This window comes from Colletes gigas, unplaced genomic scaffold (assembly GCF_013123115.1).
Source record: "Colletes gigas isolate AHSC1104 unplaced genomic scaffold, ASM1312311v1 Colletes_gigas_Sc00011, whole genome shotgun sequence".
NCBI lineage: Eukaryota > Metazoa > Arthropoda > Insecta > Hymenoptera > Colletidae > Colletes > Colletes gigas.
The window spans coordinates 6,919,937-6,942,236 of record NW_025106640.1 but is presented as its reverse complement, the minus strand read 5'-3'; the positions used below and the strand labels follow the sequence as shown (position 1 = coordinate 6,942,236).

General features: G+C 43.9%; 2 protein-coding genes across 4 annotated transcripts; one reads left to right on the top strand and one right to left on the bottom strand.

The window, feature by feature from the left end:
- Positions 1-2,224: 2,224 nt before the first annotated feature.
- On the top strand, positions 2,225-6,398 carry LOC122398315 (LIM homeobox transcription factor 1-beta-like). The gene is made up of 5 exons (XM_043398051.1): positions 2,225-2,348; positions 3,419-3,838; positions 4,853-5,158; positions 5,576-5,674; positions 6,139-6,398. The coding sequence occupies exons 1-5, from the start codon at positions 2,225-2,227 to the stop codon at positions 6,396-6,398; spliced, it is 1,209 nt and encodes a 402-aa protein (XP_043253986.1).
- A 1,770-nt stretch (positions 6,399-8,168) lies between these two features.
- Positions 8,169-22,296, bottom strand: LOC122398143 (proton-coupled amino acid transporter-like protein CG1139). 3 transcript variants are annotated; one of them, XM_043397794.1, is made up of 10 exons: positions 22,118-22,296; positions 17,218-17,300; positions 15,396-15,488; positions 15,024-15,140; positions 14,596-14,868; positions 13,632-13,716; positions 13,166-13,438; positions 12,439-12,617; positions 12,142-12,311; positions 8,169-11,155 (listed from the first exon to the last, which is right to left on the bottom strand). In XM_043397794.1, exons 3-10 carry the CDS (start codon positions 15,455-15,457, stop codon positions 10,911-10,913), a joined length of 1,404 nt encoding a protein of 467 aa, XP_043253729.1. In that variant the 5' UTR covers positions 15,458-15,488; positions 17,218-17,300; positions 22,118-22,296; the 3' UTR covers positions 8,169-10,910. The 3 variants fall into 3 exon arrangements, with proteins under 3 accessions (XP_043253729.1, XP_043253728.1, XP_043253730.1); XM_043397793.1 differs by lacking the exon at positions 22,118-22,296 and adding an exon at positions 19,588-19,697; XM_043397795.1 differs by lacking the exons at positions 17,218-17,300; positions 22,118-22,296 and adding an exon at positions 16,106-16,239.
- Between the last annotated feature and the right edge of the window lie 4 nt (positions 22,297-22,300).

Genomic DNA, 22,300 nt, shown 5'->3' with positions numbered 1-22,300 from the left:
ATATCGACTTATTCTATATGTTTGCCAATAAAATGGCGACGATTATTTATACGATACGTATCCAGCTATTTATAGCGGAGTGAAGTATAATAGATCGCAAGGAGTTTGAAAAATCATATTGGCGAGCGTATTGAGTTATTTGGCAAATACTCGTCGCGGATATAGTAAAACAAACTTTTCTATTCGGCGCCAGATTTCATATCGACTTCAAAGTACTTTGCACGGGGGTTTACGCGTCTCGATCGAAGCGCGGAGACAAAGAAACCCTCAGCTTTTTGTTTGCCAAATATGATTTCTGCACGGACAATGGACCCAGCAAACATCGATGCACTCAATATGTCAATTTTTCGAAGTCCGTCTGTCTTCCGGCTATTCGCAGCCTTGATTGGCCTCGTACGAGCAACCGCGTCGGGCTTTGCAGATTAAATCGGGGCGAAAGTGAAATCGCGAATAATCGGGGCTACGTCCTGTCCGAGCCAAATACAATCGCTGGCCTGATTTTTCAATTTTCTTAATATATTAATCAACCCCAATTTACCCTTGAAGAGTGTCTACAAATCATACTCGATATTCACGATGCTCGGTCAACAACCCTTCCCAAAATTCCACCCCAAAGGAACGAATCGTACAGATCCAGGTGTTATTAGCTTCTCTTTTGTGACCAGCAAAATGGAACCCCTTTCGTTAAACACAAAAAGACGTCCCCTGGGCGCTATCGTACAAATCCACTTAATTCACACCTGATAAGATCTGACAAAGTGTGCAGGGTTGTCGAACATACTCGCGATCATCCTAGGTTTAGACAGTGATTTTCTATTTACATATGTAAGTGAATACAGGACTAAGACTATCACCCTTTAAACTGACTCTGACATTTGTTCTAAGCTAACTATCATTTACAAAACTCCAGGTGGAATTTCACATACTAGTAAAATAGTATCAACCTCACATACTAATTATTAACCCCTTAACGTTCATGCCAGAGTCTGACCGCTTTGAAAAACAATATTTAAGGTTTAAGGGATGATAATATTTGTTTTCCTTCAAATTATACGTTATTTAATTAACAAAAACCGTATTTTTAGAAACAAATCCAATAAAGAAAACTGATCATTGTTGGTTAACCCGAAAAATATGAGCGTTAGGGGGTTAATTAATTATCCTTCCAGCATTCCAACAAACCCCAAGTCAAACATTGAAAATCCGTCTCCGCCGTCTACACCTGCCTATTCTCGACCCCCAAGAGTCCCCCGAGCGTCCAAAAAACAGTCGAAAAAATTCTAGCCCCCCGATGGTCCAGACCCAAAATTGGCGAACGTCTAAAATCCCAAGGAATCCCGAAGCCCAAAGTACGTCACTGGCGATGGTCGCGAGATATTGATCTCCCCGACGCTCGTGGAGCGCGACCGGTTGAGCACCGCGACGCTTTCGCGTCCCCCGCCAGGCCCGTTGTTTCCAAGGGCGTATCCCGACGCCGCCAATCCCTCGCCGCGTCCCGATCACCCTCGCCAAGGGGGTGAAGCGACCGCCTCCGTTCACCCTCGTCGATCGGTCGTCTATCTCGCGACGCCTCGCTCACGGAGGTGTGGACGGCGTCGACCATCCAGCGATAGGTGGGGGGTTGATGTTCGCTGTCGATGCGGTGGCTGGCGTCAAAAAAGCTTCGGAGTCCGGGCCGCTGACACGCGTACGAGCTGTCATCGTCGCAGCAGAGCACGATACGCGTCCCACCGTGTAACTACCATCGGCTGTCGGAGAGAAAACCTACACCGCCTGCTCGACAACACCCCCGCAAGGAAGGAACGGCGAACGGTGCACGGGTCAGGATGAGAAACGGTCGGTTGTTTAGGGCCCGTCAGAGTTGGACGTCCGTCGGGACGCCTCGAGACGCCCGTAGGACCTTCTCTTGAAACCTGTCGCGGCATCGAAGAACCGGAGAGGGTTAGTTCGTCGACTGCCTCCCCCCGCGATACGTGACCGCCCCAGGGTGCTAATGTAAAATATCATCGAGAGTTATCGTGCCGCGGACACTGGTGGTTTCTCGTGGACGGTGGATGATACCGATTCCTCGGGGACGATCGACGGGACACGGTGGATTTAGGGGTTCGTTGATTATAAGTGACACGAGGATATCGTCGTTCGAGTTTTCGTTCTTCGGGGATTTCTTAAGAGTGTGACGGAAAAGTGGTGGTGGGGGTTTCGTTCGACGTGGATATTGGGAACCATGTTGGAATTCTACCCTCCGTTACCGGGTACTCTGGGCCGCCAGGGCGACACGGAACCACCGACGATGGGCTCCTCCGCGAGGCAAATCAGGTTCCGACCGGCGAACGACAACAATAACGCAGGTACGCGTCAATTTTCATCGGTTATTTTTCAAACATCGATGCTACAATGCCAGACTCGCGCTATGTTCAGCGAGAACTGGCAGAAAACATGAAGATCGACTATGTTCTAACCCCCTGAATCTATCAGAGTCAGACCTCTTTATCGTAAGACCCAGAAACGAAGAACAAGTTTCATTTCCGATCGCAACGAGGGGAGAATTGTTGATTCGACACCCCACGGAACGGAACAACGCGTGTTTCAACTTTGTCGGTACACCGTAATTAAGATAAAAAACAGGAGGAGCAGGCTCCATGTTTGGAAACGATTAAACGGTAGATTCCTGTCGCTGTGCCCCGTGCAAATAGAAACTTATCGCACTGCGCTCAATCGTAACATCGCTTTATCACTATCGACAATCGATAAGCGACGGAATATAAATTTCATGGGCCTCGCAATATTGCTTTGCTCCGGAACGTTATCACATTTCTCAGCCTGACTGCCATATCGTTCAGAATAACTCCGCGCGCATTTATTTCCTTCCCCGCGGGACGTTTTGCGATCGAACACCTCAACGCTTTCGCGGGCTAAAAAAATATGAAAGATATTTATCAAATCCTCCGAAGTAGGGTAATAATTCATTTACATACGCCTACGCCTATGCAATACATATACATGTGATTAAAACGTATACATTGTCTCCGTAAAACCATCCCATGTACATGGACTAAATAAACAATATTAATATTCGCAACCTTACCCGTCGTCTTCATTTCTTCAGCGTTTACATGGACAGTGTAGTAATTTTCCTTATAGTAGCCTTTATAATATTCAGTTTTGTTGCTCCTATAGTTGTCACACCTAAAAGGAATAATTTCTTATGAAAGTAAGTTGGACAAATAGGGGGGTTAAGGGGTTCACACGTTGATTGACACGGTGGTCATCGGTGATCGGGGGAACCCCATTGCTGGTAGAATTTTGGTCATGTTAAGATTAGAATAAACGTAAATTGACGCTACGGTTAAATTGTCGAGGGTGAAAAGAGCCATTCGAGGGCGTACAAGCTAGAAAACGGTGCACCGACTGATTTCAGAGCCGTCGGTTTCGGTGAAGACGGAGTCCGGCCTCCTGGAGACGATCTGCGCCGGCTGTGGTCGCACCATAGCCGACAAATACATGATGCAAGTAGCCGGCAGGAACTACCACGAGGAGTGCGTGTCCTGCACGGCCTGCGCCGCTCCGCTGATCCACTCGTGCTTCGTTCGCGAGCTGAAGCTCTACTGTCGCACCGACTACGAGAGGATCTTCGGTGTGAAGTGTGCGCGATGCATGGAGAAGATCAGCTGCTCCGACTTCGTTCTACGCTCGCCGGGGCTGGTCTTTCACGTCGAGTGTTTCGCGTGTTGCATGTGCGGACAACCGTTGCCTCCCGGTACCCAGTACTTCCTCAGGCAGGGACAGCCGATCTGCAGACGGGACTACGAGCACGAACTGTACCTGAACAGTCCCCAAGGTCGGTGCCTCACGATCATCACTCCGACGCGGTCCTAAAAATTTCGAAAAAATGTCAATTCCAAGCGAGCACGAAGGCCGATTCTCGACCTGGCTGGCGACGAATGTCTTTTACACTTAGGGTACTTTTTTAGGGTTCTGAAATTCGTAATTATTTACCCCGGGACTTCGATCGATCCTCCAGGTAGAACTTACGACAGCAAACTGCTCGGCTATCACGATTCGTTTTACCATTGATCATTAGATAATCGAGATTGGCGATCTATCGATAGAGAAATTGCGTGGAAAACTTGCGTAGCCCACGATCGAATCGTGGGTTTCACGATGTTTTCGTTCTGTTCGCTCGATCCGCGACGCGTTCGTTGATATCGATCCGAATTGTCGAACGAACGTAATCGCGAAAAATCGACGAAAGAATTACGAATTGTACATACCTTGTTGCATTGTTCGCAGGTTGTACTACTACAATCTAAAGACATCCAAAGTAAAAGCCTACAGGAATTTCGAATCGAGGCTGTCTCTTTTCAAGGTAACTACACTTAAACCAAGCGTAATTAGAAACGATTCTTTGGGTTCGCGGTACTTCGGACAAAGGATACGCCAATCTGTACGAACGAAAAACGCGGTATCACAGTTCGCGAATGAAAGAATTCGTTTCGTTTCAAAGTTCGCCGGTTAAGTTCGAACGAAGTTAAGCGCGAAAACGATAGAGGAGCAGTTTGTTAGTCACGACTTCCTGTCTAGCGTTCTCTCGACAAGATTTCTTGGGTCGACGGTTGCGTTAACGTTTGATAATCACTCTCACCTTGGAAACCTTCTCATCTTCTCTTTTCCGGCGCTTTCTGTAATATTTCGTGAACCTGATCCACACCTAACTATCAAGGAGTCCAGGAATAAGACCTAAAAGAAAGTTCCTAAGCCAGATAACCTCGCGAAAGGCCTAGGGATCTCGTTTGGCGCGCTCGACGGAAGTTGGCGAGTTCCGGGGAAGTTTAACGGGTTAATTGTTTCACAGATGACGACTTACTGGACGAGAACCGGCCCCGTGACGGCCGTAGGGGCCCAAAACGGCCGCGAACGATCCTCACGTCCGCCCAGAGGCGTCAGTTCAAAGCCTCGTTCGAGATCTCCCCGAAGCCGTGCAGGAAGGTGCGCGAAGCCCTGGCGAAGGACACCGGTCTCAGCGTGCGGGTGGTGCAGGTCTGGTTCCAAAATCAACGGGCGAAGATGAAGAAGCTGCAGAGGAAGGCGAAAACAGAGCCTGGGTCCGACAAGGAGCCGAAGGAGGAACGACGAACGGAGAGCCCTCACAGCGACCACAGTAAGCTTGTTTTTTGTGCACGCGCGAGAACGAGGGACGTCGATACGAATCGAAATGTCCTTTACCGTTTTTCGATCGGACGCCCGGTTATCGAGATACAAGCAACTGTATCGCATCGTTCGCGACTCGAAGCTAAACGAGCGGGAACTGCAGCACGCATGCGCGGTGACGAGCGGTCAGCTGACTGGGATACAGATGGCGCGCGACGGAGAATCACCGGTGAACTTAAATTGCTTGTACTTCGAGTCAAAGTTACTTTTGAACTAAAAACAAAGGACCGTATTATTGCTTACTTCTCACCCTTCTTTGGTATAATGGTACAGTTAATACGAATCCACGCGTTTCGCGAAGACTGGTTAATGGGGCTCTGGTAAAATGTCACTTGGTACAATGCCAATCGTCTGATCTCGTTCGCAGGTCATTACTTGAACGCCATGAACATGCGCGACGGGGAATCTTCTAGCTTCCCCTCGGCCACCCAACCGCTCAACCCCAATAACCCGTACTCGCCCGACGGTAAGTCTCTTCTCACCGTAGACATTCATTTAACACGCGAACTCGTCGAGGTTCACGTCTCGCCAGAGACTGTACGACGCTCGAAAAACGGCCATTTTAACTCGCTCGTCGGAGAAGGAATCAGAGTAAAATATTCGAATCTTTGCAACTTTCTTGAAATGAAATTCTATGGTGGACAATCAACTACGCTAGGAATTTAATCCTCCCATATAACAATAGAAATTGAGAGCTCACCAGAAATTACTTCTATCCAGCTAGATTCAGGATGGAGGGGATCTTAAAAATATTTCTTTACATTTCTCTTGTTTACAACAACTCTTCCTCTTCATTCTGAAAGTAAACGTCAAACGCAATGTTCATTTTATCAGGCAATTCACCCATAGGGAAACATCCAGTGTAATGTTAGGCACAGTTCAATAGATACTTAATGTTCGTTCACTGACTAGTCTGTTCTTGGATTTCAGACGCGTATCCTGGCCATTCGGGGGAGAGTTTTTGCAGCAGCGATTTGTCGTTGGACGGGACGGAGGCTGGTTTCGACATAGGAGAGAGCGAGGGCGGCGGTGGACAGGACGGAAGCCATCAGGGTGGTTCCCACTCGCACCACGGGCCTACGTCGCACGAGGCGCCATCTTTGTCGCAGAGTTTGCACGCTGCGATTCACAACCCCATCGATAAACTGTTCATGATGCAGAGTAGTTACTTCAGTGGTGACCACGCGTAATCCGAAACCGATTTTTTCCGTTGGTGTTGCAACCAGCACCTACGGCCAGGGTCCGGGGATCGACCGGTTCGAAAATAGAACGATCCGAATAAAGTAAGCGTGACTTTGTTCGATCGTTCGATCCCGGTTTTACCTGACACCTGGCCCCAGCCCCGCCGGCGTAGCTGGTCCCTGCGTCAACCAATCGTTTTTCCTTTGGTCGCGGCTCGAAGCACCTGAAGAACACTACAGTACATTCTTCGTTTAGTTCTTTTCGGTTTCTTTTCAACTCCGTCTATTCTGGAACCCTCTGAAAGAAGTTTTTAAGAACTAAATATCTCTGGTCACTGTTAGTCGTGGTTTTTACGCTAAACTTTGAGAACTTGATCTAGAGGTTCAAAGGAGAAGGAAACGTTAATGTTTTGAAGGGAAAAATATTAAGGAACTTCGTAGAGTAATAAATTCAATGGTTGGACACCAAACTTTGTACCAACATTTCTATCGTCTCTGGACTTCTAGATAATGTTCTCCAAGATGGCGGACAAAATCACGGTACGCTCTATGTGAGTCTTGACTTTGATCTCGAATATTTTCGCATTTTGTATCTGACGATACTCGGTTCGTGAATCATTTTATTTATTTTTCGCGTGACAAGCGTTACTTGCGTTTATACAATATAGTTAAGTCGATAGAATCACTGGAATATCGTAGCGTAAGTCAGAGAACGATGATGGTCAGGATTGTGAATGCGTGTAGAAAGTTATCGATCAATTTACGATTGTAATTGCGTGTATTATCTCTATGGATCATATTTATTTCCGTTGATTTTTATTATTATTCTTCGATATTGTCGGATTATCGCGGCGTACCGTCTCTTCTGTGATTCGTTTGAATTTATTTAACCGTGGCGTTATTATTTATTTATTATAATTTTCTCGATGTACCAAAGTGCGCGTGGACATTGGAGCATAAAAGAGTATCGCGGTTCGATTTAATATTAAACGATGTATCGTTCGGTTTACACGTATAAAAACAGCATATATTTAAACACCGACGCACGTTCGTACCTTATTTCTGTCCCGAAAGATTGTTGTTGACAGCGGATCGATTCGATCGATCCACGGAATCGAAGTTTTTGCAATGTTTAAACGCAACTTCGTTGACCCTCCCCGAATCGAAAAATGAAATTAAGATTGATAAAATCGAAAATGTAAATTGAATCTAGGTTAATGGAAAATTTTAATCCTCGTGTCGAGTGATCGCTTTAAAAAATATTTACGAGAACATCGTTGGATCGAGATTAAATTTGCTTCGGAAAGGGTCGACGTCGAATCGCACACCGTAGCGTTGCAATCCGATTTACAGAGAAATAATAGCCCAGCTAAGTCTGACGAAGCATTTACTAGGAATCGTACGAATTAGCGAAAATTACAATACATTATATAAAAAAGAATCCACCGTAGAATTATTGCTTTACACCCTACCGCCATCTTTTCGTTTGGAAGACATTCGAGTAGCGTTTATTAAAACCCTGCAAATTCCACCATCAATTAGTTTAGTTTCGAGGGCTAATTAATTGATGGGATTTATAAACAGCAAGGACGTAGTGTTCTTTTTGGAAAATAAGAAGAAACTTGTGGAATAAATGGTTGAAAGAGTTCTCGCCGGAATTAGGGTCATCCTGGCCGAAGGAGAAACGCCCGAGATTGATCAGACGGCGCAGGTAAGAATAGAGAGTTTATTATATCAGACATATAATGACAAAAAACAAGGAATTCGGATTTAAAACATACACACAAAATGCGGATCTCTTAAGAAAAAACCGTTTAGAAACGTACAAAAATCGACGATTAGTTTCTGAATAAATCGATACAGTCGGAAATCAGGGATGCCGTGGACGCGAAACTATCACCAATAACCTAATGCATTCGATCATCGTAAGTACGAACTTCGATTTTCGAACAATAAACTCGTCCCTTCTTTCGCCATTTTCTTTTCGTGATCGTTTACTTTTCAATTGTTCAGATGAACAATGTCGCTATTGCAATCTCTCGAAATCACAATCTATTAACATCGTGCAACTGTCGTGGTTTTCAAAATTGTTTATCCTTTTTAGTAACACTAAAATTTTTAGTTAAAAAAATAGTTTTCCCGAAGAAGAATCTTGTTAATCTTTGCTACACTCTTCTTTGGAAGCAACGAAATTACAAACAAAACATAAATGGCAGCCGTTTGCAAAATATTTTTTTATAATTTTAACGAACTGACGCGACATTGTTCACGACGAACCGTCGAAAATCGAAGGAAATTCGTGTATTCGAATCGGCGAGCGTCCCGACGACGAACGAAAATTTGCGAGGATGATTTGTGCGATGCAATTCGACGCTAGATCGCGATCGTTTCCCGTTTTTGTCTCTTGTGTTATCTTTTTGCGCGATGATCCGAGCAAGTTCCAGGCAGTGACGGTACAAAGTAGCGATGATTCGTATTCACGGTGTCGTTTGAACTTTCTTTGGTTTACCTTGCTCCGCTTGCAGCGGCGAGAGTCGTTGTGCAAGCTTCTCGAATAAAAAATAAGGCGTAACAATGATCTACGTGTATTGCTTGGACGTTTGTCTGCGTATAGACTATACTCCTCGTCCGTGTCGACGGTCTCTTTCATCGTGGTGCACGATCGCGACGAGATTCGGACGTTAAGAGGAAACATCGATCCTCGAGAACTCTTACCTCCGAGCGAATGCAATAAACAACAATTCGTTTGGCTTGGATGTTTGGAGAACACAATTGGCGATCGTTCGATTCCTCTTCAGGGGCAACGAAATCATAATTCGTTCGATTTTTATCTTCTTCGTCAGAAGCAACGACATTATAAATAGCATTATAAATTGATCTTTATCTGGTTCGATTCCTTCTCGTCGTAAATAAATCATTTTTTTTTAATGGTGCGAGCGTTGACGTTTTACATTTAGAATTTCATCTTCGATGCATGCGCCCGATAAACGCCCCTGAACGACTTCGAACATCTTACCGGAAGTTGGAGAACAATTAACGTCCGTATACATCTGTAACTCGTTCAACAATTCAATAGAAATGCATCGTATCGTTCCTGTATAAAATCTTCGATCACAGGTTTCGTTTGTCGCGAGATATAATCGACGATTTTGTCTTTCATATCGTTCTCGTTTCTTTTTTCTAGACCGCCGCGAGTCCAGTGCTGGGCATCGTCCGTCACTCGTATTAATATTACGCACTGTGTAATCACTAGTTGGATGTGTTCGATGCTTAAAAATGTCTGATTGCGTTCGTTTCTATCGCCTTCGTGCCAAGGTTATTTAATACTCTTCGAGTAACGAGTTGCTTGAATTCAGGAAATCAACGTCTGGCGACCGGACGAGTCAATGGGAGTCGACGACGATTAAAAAATTTCGCAAAATATCGTACTAATCGTAAGGACGAAGATGTAAATTTATACAAACGTCTATTACGAATGAAAGCGGTTTAAAAATGTTGTATCTAACGTTCTTTCGGAGATACTTAAGTCGTCTACGGTATTTTAGTCAAGGCAGAATAAATTCACCTGTCAAGGTCACCAGAATGGATTCCCCCCCAACTCCATAACTTTTCGTTGCTTCGAAAGAGCGTATAAAAATGTGTCCGCACATTCGCGACGATCTTCTCTCGAACGAGATCTCTGAGATTAGAAAATGGCCTTGACCAGTGACCTCGACAGGGTAATTTGCTTATATAATATAGACCTACTTCACGAACGAGTTACCTAAGATACTTTCAATGGAGGATCTAGCGGACCAAAGTCCACGGACTTCGAGTCGTGCACGTTGGTTCTTATTCTAATACTTTGCAGACATAGTGCGGCTAAATTGAGCTAGAGATCAGTCATGCATCTGGGCATCGTGTTCAAGGACGCTCATCTACGTGGTCGTTGGCTCCTGGGCTCTTTATAATACTGTTCATCCTTGCAATTAGTACCTTCCTATCGGTCGATCACAAGTAAAACTCGACCAAATTGTACGCGTTTCTCTTATTCTACGCCACCCACCCGTCCTTCGCCAGAGACTCTAAAGTCCTCTGAAGCAGTGTTTCCCAAAGTCGAGTCTCTCTTTTTAGACGCGGACTATGAACATTATTTTCAAGCCTGATGTTATCCCAACGAGTTTGGAAACCACTGCCCCGAAGCGTCTGCCCAACACAGGCACCACTCCTCTCGCCCGATCGCTTAAAAATCTACGAAACTCGTCCCGCGGTGTGCTACAATGGCGGTGATACGCGAAGTAGGAGGAGGAAAGTAGGGTCGAAGCGTTTTATCCCGAATGCTCTCCGGCTGGTCGCGTTTCCCTAAAATACTTTCTGCCACTGCGTTTTACGAGGCACTGTCTACCTAAGGCGCCGCTCTTGTAAGCTAAACTGAGAGAAGCTGCGGGTGCGCCTCCCCTACGCGAACGAGTGTTCCCAATTTCTTTTCTCTCTCTCTCTCTCTTTGCTTTCCTCGAGTTGTTCCATCCTCAATCGTCGGCATTACTTGAAGGAGTTTACTATGTCGACGATGCTGACGTAGGTGCCGACCACCAGACCGAGCAGACCGAACACGATCAGAAAGATGTTCTTCACCAGCATGATCATGCAAGGACCCAGCGCCCTGTCCGGCCACAGCACGCAGATCTCGATGATCGCTGGGAACGCGATCCCCAGTGCTGAGAGACACAGAGCCCCGAACAGGGAGATGAAGAGACCCAGCCTGGGCACCACCACGGCCAACGTGACTGCGGAAATAAATCCTTTGAGGAGGGCGGGAGATTATAGTCTATCAAATAATTCGATTTACGTGCTTTCCATCGATCAAAGTTACAGCGATTAGACAACCTTCTCTATTCTCTAGAATTATCACTCTATGTATATTCCTGACTGGTTCGAATTGTAATAACTAGACTGCGGATCTTCATGCAAATTCATATTTTTATTAATAAAATTAATGAAATTGGAGCTTCGTAGAGGGTTGTCTCAACCCCTAGATATAATAATTCGTACCTTACTTGCATATTAACTAAATTCTGTAGTTTTTTGAAAATTAAAATTTCCCATAAATGCATAAACATCCGCAGTCTAGTAATAACCTTCTTTGACGTTTAAATTGAATCATAAATATAAGCAACGTGTTCCCCGTTTCTGTAACGATTGACTTGGGTTAGAATACGACGTGTCGCCTAGACATCAATGGAAATGCTTTCAGGATCGTTACACTGACGTCCCCCTTAAGCGATACTGATGTTCGTGAGATAGTTAAGGTCGGGTTAACGAAAGAATCGACTTGGGGGACTATCCAACGCCAGTGACGGGACCAATGACACACTTATTAATATCGATATATGTACATCAATTCTCAAGCATCGTGTTGCATCAAACAGGTGTTCAAAGTTAGATCAATGACTATGAAATTATAGAATGTTACTAATGCTTCGCTATAAGCAATCCAAGTTAAATAATCGTCGGAGGTCTACGTTCCTGGAATTCTCCTCACTACCCAATTGCAACTGGAATCTTTCATTGACCCGACCTTAGGGTTTTGGATCTTGGTCAAATCGTTTGACACTATTAAAACGGTGGATCAAAGTAAAATATTTGTCTTCAAACGTCTGTCCCTCGACTGAGCTCGACAATAACCTTCCAAAGCTTCGAATCCGACTCGTCGGACGCCGTTGTCATTGAACTTTGAAGTAGATTAGTAGAATGTTGAGTGACTTTCACTTACACGTCGCCAATGTGATGATGGTTCGACAAACGTACTCCCAGAAGATTTTTCGCCTTTGAATCTTTTGATTCAGGTAAGTGTTCCATATTATCTCGACAGGGACGTATCCTTGCAGAGCGTGGGTGATGAAAATGGCGATAGCGAACATTATCTTGATGCTTTGCGCCATACTGTAAGATAAATTCATGGAAAGTACAAGTATTTAATTGTACAGACTCTCTGGAAAGCTTAGCTCAAGCCCAACCTTGTATAAAACACTGATTTGATGGAGTCGATAACTCGTGGGGGGCTACTTACACCTGATCAGGGGGTAAATTGAAGGTCACGCTACCGCCAGCCGCTGACCCGTATTTTATGTACCCGAAGAACCCCATGAGGATGTAGAGCGCCACTATGATGGTCATTCCGATGTTCAGGACGCCGCAGTAGCCGCCAAAATACTGCGGAGTCTTCATATTGTTCTCCAACGCGATTATCTGTAATAAATCAGTCGATTACAATGCGGTAAATTTTTAAATAAAAACAATTTTCTCGATTGCAATTGCTATTGAGAGCCACTGGGATCGTCGGTCGGGCTGAGAACATCTGGGAAATAATAGCAGGGATTGCATTGACGCACTGACAATCTGATCACGGCAATCTCAAACTTGTTCGTAAGTGGCCAGTTATTTGTTTATTAGCGATGCAGCGGCGCCGTTGATCTATTCTAAGCGCATACTATACTCGTTTCGCTAGCAGTCACGGGGAACGATCGACGAGGCTAAATGATAGATCGATCGTGGGTAGGGGGGGAGCAAAATTGAAAAACCAATGTGCAACGATCGCAGTGGATATTGTTCTAAATTGTGCGTCTCCGTCGAACAGAAATATTCCGCTCCGTCGATCGTAATCGATCTTCGAACTACTGTAACTTTGTGAAAAGAAAGATTGAATTTGTTTTTTTTTTGACAACCCGGATTTATCAATTTCTGTTTAAAAAATTTCCGTGTACTCTTGATAGGCGAATAAAATGTCGCAGACTTACCACCCCGACTGCTTCCAGAGCGAACAACGTCGTTCCAAAATACAGGGAGAAATTTCTCAATGTACCGAACATCTCCCTTTCGCTTGGCGACGGTAGATCGTCGAACATATAGACCAGGATCATGGCAAGACCGACGAACGTGATCGCGTTCGCCAGGGTCGAGAACGGCGCCAGTAACTTCAGGTTCCTAACGTAATTTATCAAAATCAGCGGTAGCAATAAAATGAGCATGTGGGTTTTAACATCCAATGGTTCCCAGTACTGGTCCGCCACCTGCGTTCACCAACAGAACAGAGAACGATATCAATGAGTTCGATCGATCGGTCCAGTTGGATGATTTTTTTTTTTTTTTTTTTTGGTCTTTTTTTTTCGAGGGTATCTTTGTCCTCGAAAACATTCGCCATATTTGCGGTTCCGCTTAGGCGACGAAGCGAGACAGAGAGATCTTTTTGCGCCTGTTATTTACCTGCTTTATATTCGACGCTACAAATACGATATAAACGCAGCATATTCCCAATTGATACGCTATCATGAACCCGTCTACGAGTCCTCTGCAAACAATATCAACTTTCATGTTACAATTGCACGAGAGCCTTCAGACCGCTGTTGTGAAATGATTGTGCGTGTGTGCGTGAGTTGTTGAGAACTTTGTGTGTAGGAACTTATGACTATGTTGATTTTTCAAATTTCGATTAAATACTATAGAAAATGTTTATTATATTTGGTATTGATTATTAGGTATCTGATGCTTTAAGAAAATGTTTGATGTTCTAGATCAGAAGACCACCTTGAATTTAAGCTTAATACGATTAGCAATTTATTGGATGGAATTGTTATATTGTAATTAATATGTAACAATAATTTTGATACTTTCTCGTAAGTCTTCAGCAGGATAAGTAACCGTATTCCTTCTATTCTTTTATTTATTTCTTATACTATGGCAACAATTGGAAATGAGACTAAAATTTCCAAGTTAGAATGTAGATTAGTTTGCTTCGATATAAAAATACGCTTTCTTAGGATTCCTGTTCCCTTGCGTGTAGCCCCAATTTTGAATTTCCACGGAAGTCCGCATAGCGAAGTAACAAGTAGAATCAGTCGACCGTGATCAGACGATGTCTGTTCGATGTCTGTTGACACTACTACCATCGCTTATTTTCGTGTCAGGACCACTCTAATTTTTCTAAACAAACGCACATTCGCAGAACAATTTTATCCACTATTATTCGAACAAATAACGTTCCACCCAGTTTTGCTCGGTTAGAATTGTTTGAGGAAATGTTTTGCAAATGAAAGTGTGTGTGCTCCGAGAGCCTCGTTAGAGCGTCTCGAGCCTAGTTTCGAATAACTGTAATGACAAAGAACAGATGAAAAAGACAACGGATGTGTCATGTGTGTTTGTGCGTGCGTGTAGTACGTATCGTACTTACGGTGCATAGGGTGCGAACCATTTGACACACACAGGACCTTCCTCGAGAGCGTACTTCATGCTCATCGGATAACTCAATATAGGAACTCTTAACCGTTTACACAGTTTATACTGAGCTTTCACTAGTATGTGCAAGCAATAAGTGCATAACACTCCTATGATCACTGTGGCTATCACACCGGTCACAAGTCCACTGTTACAAAATGCGTTCGGCATCGCCAAGATCCCTGTACCTAAACTTCCCTTCAGCAAGTGAATCAGGGTCTCCGCGTTTCTGCGAACAAAACATTTAATTAATATTCGGGAGCATTCCTTTCAAACTACATTATTTCCAAATCTAAAACGAGTAAATTTCAATTTTAATAATAATATTTTACACGTTGACTGAAAGATTGGAAAGGGGCTCGAGCGATAATTTCGCGTACTTACGAAGTTGGATTTGGCCTATTTCGGTGTTTATGGGGGTCATAGTCTTCTACGTTTGTAGCCGGTGATATTGGAACTTCCGACGCGTTCTGGCCGCTTCCGGCGATTTCATTGTTAACTCTGCAATCGCATCAATTTGCAAATGTGAGCTGCCTCGTCGGGTTTTGGTTTTTAATATTTGAAATACCGCTCTTAATACTTCAATACTTTAATCGCGTGGTACGAAGAAAGCGTTGCAAATTATTATCTTAGAACCCAGCGATCGACCAAGTTTAAAAAAGAATTATATAGTATACAGAGGACTGATCTTCCCATTTGCAACAAACTCTTCTCTCCAAAATACAAGACTACTATTTTAAGTAGAAAGAGACGTACTTGTACGGACTCTCGGATCCGATAAGCTGCATGTTTATCGTCTCCTCCTTGGCGTTCTCCATTTTGTTCGTCACTCGATCTGCCGTGCCACTTCTGCGTTTCGAACAATGAAACAAAAGCCCGTTGATATTCGAAAAATTACGTTCAATGTACTTCAATATTCACGTGCAAACAGTGTTTATGAACTAGTCAATAATTCATTAGTGTCAATGAGACAATTAGTTTCACTTTACCGACGACTATCAACTCTGCAAAATCCCGTAGAACAATCGTCGGACTTTCAAGATGCTGTTGCGTTTAATAAAAAAAAAAAAATACATTCGACTTGAAAGTCCAACGATCGAACTCGCGGGTAAACAATTCCATCAGCGATCCGGGAACAGAGACGAGAGAGAACAGAAAAAATATCGATCGTTCTCGTCTGAAAATTCGCTGCTCGAGGGGGGTTCGAAGATCGATAAATGTTCCACGGGCTGATCGATTAAGGATCAGAGAACCGACCTAGATCCACGGGGCCAGGCTCTCTCGTTGCATTAAGCCGTCCTAATCAATTGGCGGATATGGAGCAACAACGACGACGGGGACGAAAACGGCAATTCATCATTGCGAATCTCTCGTTCGACTCTGCGTGTGCATCGTGGCTTTAGCACATTCTTTCGCGAACTGATTGCTCTTAATTATTGCATTGAGGTCAAATGTAGTTAACTTACTGAAGGTTACACGGTCTGCATTCTCACTTCGCCGTTTCTACGCTGCCAATTGATCCACGGTTGTTCCGCCGAACGACGGGGAACGAAAAGGTCTCCCGAGCGCGTGCACCGTTACGTCTTGCGCTCGGTTTATGGCTCGGGGGAATCGTCGATACGGAATTCTACCGTACGAGACTGAGAAGAAACGATCCTACGCGACAGAAGACTGAATAATTTCGTTTTTTTCACGAGAGCGGCACCATTCTCTCTCAACGACCGACGACGGAGCACGAAAACATTTAGGAACGAGGAAATCATTATCTAATTAGCGTGGAAATCGCGCGGCATGGAGGCTGCGAAGCTCGAATCGCTGCACGACATCGATTTGATTGAATAATGATCATCCGAGGAGATACGAACGAACCACTGGCTTTATGGTAATTTTAAGAAACACGATTCCTACTGAATCCGTCGCTGGAAGCCATTTTCGAAGATACGAGCTGAACAGTAGTAATAATTATTATTTAAGTGTATTGTTAATACTAAGGAGTATTAAACATTTGGATAAGAAACTGCTGGCGGTAGGTACGAATTATAATAAGAATAGATACAACGACCGCAAAGATGGCGGCCCGAGGTTCCAGCTTCCGGATCCAAGAGACGTGATCGAAATCTTTGGTTATCGCGGATCGAATCGTTGGCGCGACGCCGTCTCGACGACACGCTAAATTCGGCGCTCGTTCGTCTATGTCAATGGTACTTATTATCGCGTACAAAGACCCATTTAACGCGATGTAACACGGCCACAACGGGCTGCTTAACAATTTCATTTGGTCATTGACATTGCCTGCGCGCGCTATTAATACGCAGCCGGATAACGTTCGAGGGAACGTTTACTAGCAGATTAGTTTGCAAATGTTCACGATGAATGACTATTTGATAACAGGTTCACTGGCCCGTCATTGATTCGTGGACGACGCCTAAATCTTAATTGAGAGTCCGCTCGCTCGTGATTGAATCGCATCCGAATAACGATCTCTTGAACGTTTAAAGCTTTGGAACGTTAAAACCTGTAAATTTTGCACACGTAGATACACGTTGGGTTATTTATTTAAAAAGCGATTAGTTCTCACCTATTACGCTAAAAAACAGACTCGTTTCTTCTTTTAAAAAACGCTGACGGGTACGTTCGCTGACTTCTTTCCGCTCTCTTCCCCTGAAAAATACAAAGAATGTTAGTAAGAGCAATCTAGAAAAAAAAACACTTCTGCGTCGATTCAGATTTGCATTCGTTATTTTATTTTTATTTGCAAATATTTCACTACCACCTGCCCGAACGATATTATGGTTCTAAATATTATGAGCCTAAATATTCAGCTGAAACGTTACTGCCCCAAATACACAGTATTTCTGTCATCCCTGCTCTTCATTCCTCCGCATTATCCGAGAACACGTTTCCCGTAATTATTTTGAGCGGTGTATTTTGGCTCCGTTGTGCGAACGTTACGGATAAATCCTCGGTCATTTATCACGCGAAATATTACATCGTGCAGCGTGTTTACAGGTGGACAATAATTTAGGGGATGATCGTGTCGCGTCAAGAATAACGATACATTCGAAACCATTTTACTTTTCTATCTATAAAATGGGTATTGAAACGAAGAAAAATTTGGAGAAAATTGTTTTTAGGGTGAAACTCGACTATGATGCCTACGGGAAAATAAATATCTGTTTTTCTTTTGTTACAGCAAGTAATTTCGTTACTCTTGACTTTCGACTTGTTTTGTTCTATAAAATCATCTTTTAAATTACTATCTATCTATAGCTAACTACCCTTTAAGCGCCTCGATTTCTGAATAACGTAAGTTTTAATAGATTTGTATCGTTTCGAGCGAAGAAAACAGGATTTTTGGGGGCGTCACCCTTTGGCGACTCCGAACGTCACCTTCTCCCGTAACACTGACGCAGCTTAAGTATAGTAATCGATCTTCTAATTCTTACTTCCTCGGAGCGCGTTAGGGGGACGCACGTCAACCAACTCGCAATTGCACAGCCCTGAAACAATGCCACCGGGGTATTTATGCGTACGCTATTTTTAGTCGACGAAAGAACTTTGCCACCTGACGAGAAAATCATGGTCCTTCAATTCCAAATACGGTTCAACCCCTAATCATCAAAAATGGAACCCACAAATTCTACGTTAAAACTACATATACATCGAAACCTCTGTTTATCTTGCAATACAAATCGATACAAAAATATACAAGAAAATAGTTAACATTCATCGATATCGATTCATTATATAAACAAGAGTTCTCGTGATCGCGGAGAACATCTTTTACATACAAATTATAATTAATCACGTGACCCCTATTTTTCGTTCCGAACGTAGGAAAGCGCTATTATCTATAAGGGAACTGTTATGCAATGGTTTGAACCCGCTTGTCCATTTCAATTGACGCGACATCGTATCGGCGACCTGTTATCCATCTTTGAATAATCGTATCTTATAGTTTCATGTTCTCGACGCTCCACAGCTTGCGTATTATGTCACTGCTGCGTTCGCAATAGCCATGAATGAATTGAAAAAGAATCGTGATTTTTAAACCGCGTTTATTTTACTTATCAACGTTTTCACTGTGTGTGGCGCGCCAAAGTACAACTTTCTCGCTGAACTTCGTCAGAATTATTTTTATTGGGTTAAGATAGAACGTATTCATTAGCCCTGTTAAAATCTCTATCAAGAACTGTGGAAACTACCTGATTCGGTTACCAGAGACTGGCGAACGTCGCGAGTACTTCGCGAAGCTCTTCGACTATACTTCCTACCACCTGCTGCTCTTCGCCAGTCTTCGACCCTTCTCTATTCGAACAAACTATCGAAGAAGAAACAATTGAAACCATCTAAACTATTTTACATATATGATACAATCCAAAGTATTTAAGAGATAGATATAGATATTATTTCATGATAAAGAGCATTGACATCGTGTGTCTGACGCGTTCCTTTAAAACAAATATATACCGAGTATACGTCCCAGTCTTCCACGAAAATTACAATGGATCGTTTGTCTCAATTAAATTCTCGTTACTTTCAAATAAAGTCTGTCTAACCCTGATTTTCAGAGTCTGCGAAATCAAAGTTTCTTCAGAGGAAGCGAAACTATAGTTCCATAAATGAAGCTGTGATTCACCCGCAATCCAGACTCTTCCCCGGTCTCCAACCCTTCACTGAACAATTGAAATTAAACGCGACCAAGGAACCTTCGACGGGGTACAACGATTTCAACACCGTTTCTACCACGGTTCTATGCAATTTACAATGGTTATTACAAACAGAGGTATTTCCTTAACTGATAAAACTTAGAAACTAATCTCAGAAATTTTGCCTAGTTCGAGTGTTGGGGGGCAGAAAGGAAGTTTGGTGGAGACGAGACGAGTTTGGGGCCCCCGAGGAAGGTGGAAAAGAGCGAGGCGGTCCGAGAATCGGTGTCTAGACTTACCAGATTAAACACATCCGCAGCGAGGGAAACCGAAATTCGCCCGGCAGACGTAACACGATCTTTAAGAGGGAACTTCCTAACGCTAATGCGCCCGCGACAGAGAATGTCTAGCGACTGGGCAGCGCTTAAACCGCGGAACATTTCAATTTCCAACAGGCATACGCGGTCTCCTCGTCACGTGACAATCAAGTTAGAAACTACGCCTACGGCGCAACCACCGGGGGGACAGATGCATCGTGATTTAGAGACGCATCGCGAGGCTACGTTGACAGCAGTTCGTCTGCAGCTGTCAACCGAACCGCCACGTGCGTCGTTCGTCGATCGAGGGTGGTTCGAGCAGATTGGAAATGATCGAGAGTGTTTTTTAAAATGGTGAAAACGAGTCCTAGGCAGAAGGAAGCGCGGGAGAAAATTTTGTAGACGATCGAGGGGGGGTTGCAACCCTTTAACAAGTGGTAAGACTTCTGATCTGATCTAGTCAATTTTAAAGATCGTTTAAGTTTGTTGGAGAACAATATTGATGGGTTTCTTTTGAAGAATTTGCAAGGTTCTTCAGAAACGGGGTTCAAAGAAGAGAACCTTAGATTCGTTTATTGATTTAATCCTTTTTTAATTCCCAGGTTCGATGGAGGACCGAGTCAGAGGAATATTTTCAAGGACGACCATAAAGGAAGGAGTGCACCGATTTGGCGATGAGGATCGTATAAATACATATTAAAGTCAAATTTAGATGGGTGCATATCGATTGACCCACAAAGGGAATTGCAACCATGAAAAGATCAAATGGAAAGTTGAGAAGGTCCTTCGAGGATAATAAACGTTCGAAATCGCGGACGATTGCCAAAACAATTTTCGGAACACCAGCTTCTTTCTGACGTATATCAGCCCCCCTTACGATATTGTTTTACATCTCTAGTTGTTGCAACGTTAATGAATATTACATATTGCTCTAAACTACTCTGATATTTCAATTTCATCCAAATGTTTGCATTTACTATCTCCCTTTCGTATCGTTCAGATCGATGAGCATATTTTACAAGATTTTAGAATCTACTGATCACGTTCGTGGCTCGTTCGAACAAATTACACTCGTAGAACAGACGCATGACAGGTGACGGTAATTTAATCGGCAAACACGATGAACGAAAACGATGCACGCTCGATTCAGTCGGCTATCTGTACGAAACGATCAGTTTATGAATGATTACCGTGGTAGTGATACGTAAGGGATCGTCATCTCTGTGTTATTCGCGCGAATATACACGGAAGAAATCGAGCACACCCTAGCACACGGATCAGCAACCACGTTTAAAAGGGAATATATCGATCGTGACGTGGGAACGGGTAATACAGTCGCTCAGGGCGGGTACAATATTCCAGAGAATAGTAATCATACTTCGGGGGAACGTTTTCGTGCAACTCGATTCCGACGAAAATCCTACGAGCTTTTTTCAAATTCCTATTTCGACTGGAAAGCGACTCCTGGACCTAGGCGATTGTTTTTTCTTTCGATACATTGCTCTTCCGTGCGACGAATTAAATATCAAAAATTCGATAAATATAATAATTTTTTTTAAATTTGGAATTCTAAGAAAGCTAATTCTAGTATATTTTTATTTATCAAACTAGGAATAATCATAGAATAATAGAGTAGAAATAAAGGCTAGTCCTAATTATTCCTGATGGGAGAGAAATTAACTGATTGCCCACTGACCCACATACGCATCAGAACGATGTTGACTGAGGACTCAAATAACCCCTGCACCAATCCTTCGAACAATAGTTTAAAAATTCTATATTAAAATGCCTGTTTTCCTAAACATTTACGTCGTACTCGTACATCCATAAATTACCCCGGTTCGCAGGTGAAGTACAATCTAACGAAACGAAGTATCCTTCGGCGACACTTCAAACCAGATCAAACAGAACCACTTCTCCGCAATCGAGACCACGCTCGATAGCTCTCCACGTTACATAATCAAACTCACGGTATCAACAGAGGAACAGCTAAAGAAAACAAAGGACTCTAGTCTGCCCGGCCTATCGACTCGCTTACTATCATCTTAGCTAAAATCCCAAACCATGGAACAACCGGGGAATCGTTGTTATCCATAATAATTCCCAAATTGCTAAAAGGGTAGCATTCTGTCTACGAGCGTTATCCATCGTTCAACGACCCTCTCGTCGGGAGCTCCACCTTTCCAGCTACTCTGGCTAGGTCTCGCCAGGTCCTCGGGGTCGTTGGTACTGCTGTCGGATCGGAACTTACGTTTGCTGGTGTATGCAGAGGACGGACGCGACGGGACAACCTCGCAGGGTCTGTGTTAAACCGCCAAACGACACGGGTACGCGTGTGCGTGGCGCACACACACGGCTGTAGCTCCGACCGACATGAGGTCGCGTGCACACGTGCGACTAAACCTGCGTGCAACGCGCTCGAGACTGCCCGCACTGGCGGAGAGGGTGCGCCGAGGTAGCCTCGAGGTATGCGGGGGCGGTCACCCCCGGACAGCGATCCATAAGTTCGTACCTAGAACCGGCGACATCTCATGGCGCCCGCGCGAAAACCGCGAACTTTGACCTCTTGTCGCCCACGGGATAAACGAAACTGGAAACTGGAGTCTCAGAGACCGCTTTGTCCGGGTTCTGATACCTGGATGAGGATTGGAACGTTAGTCACAAGGAGGCTGGAGTTTCTGGTGCACACAGAATG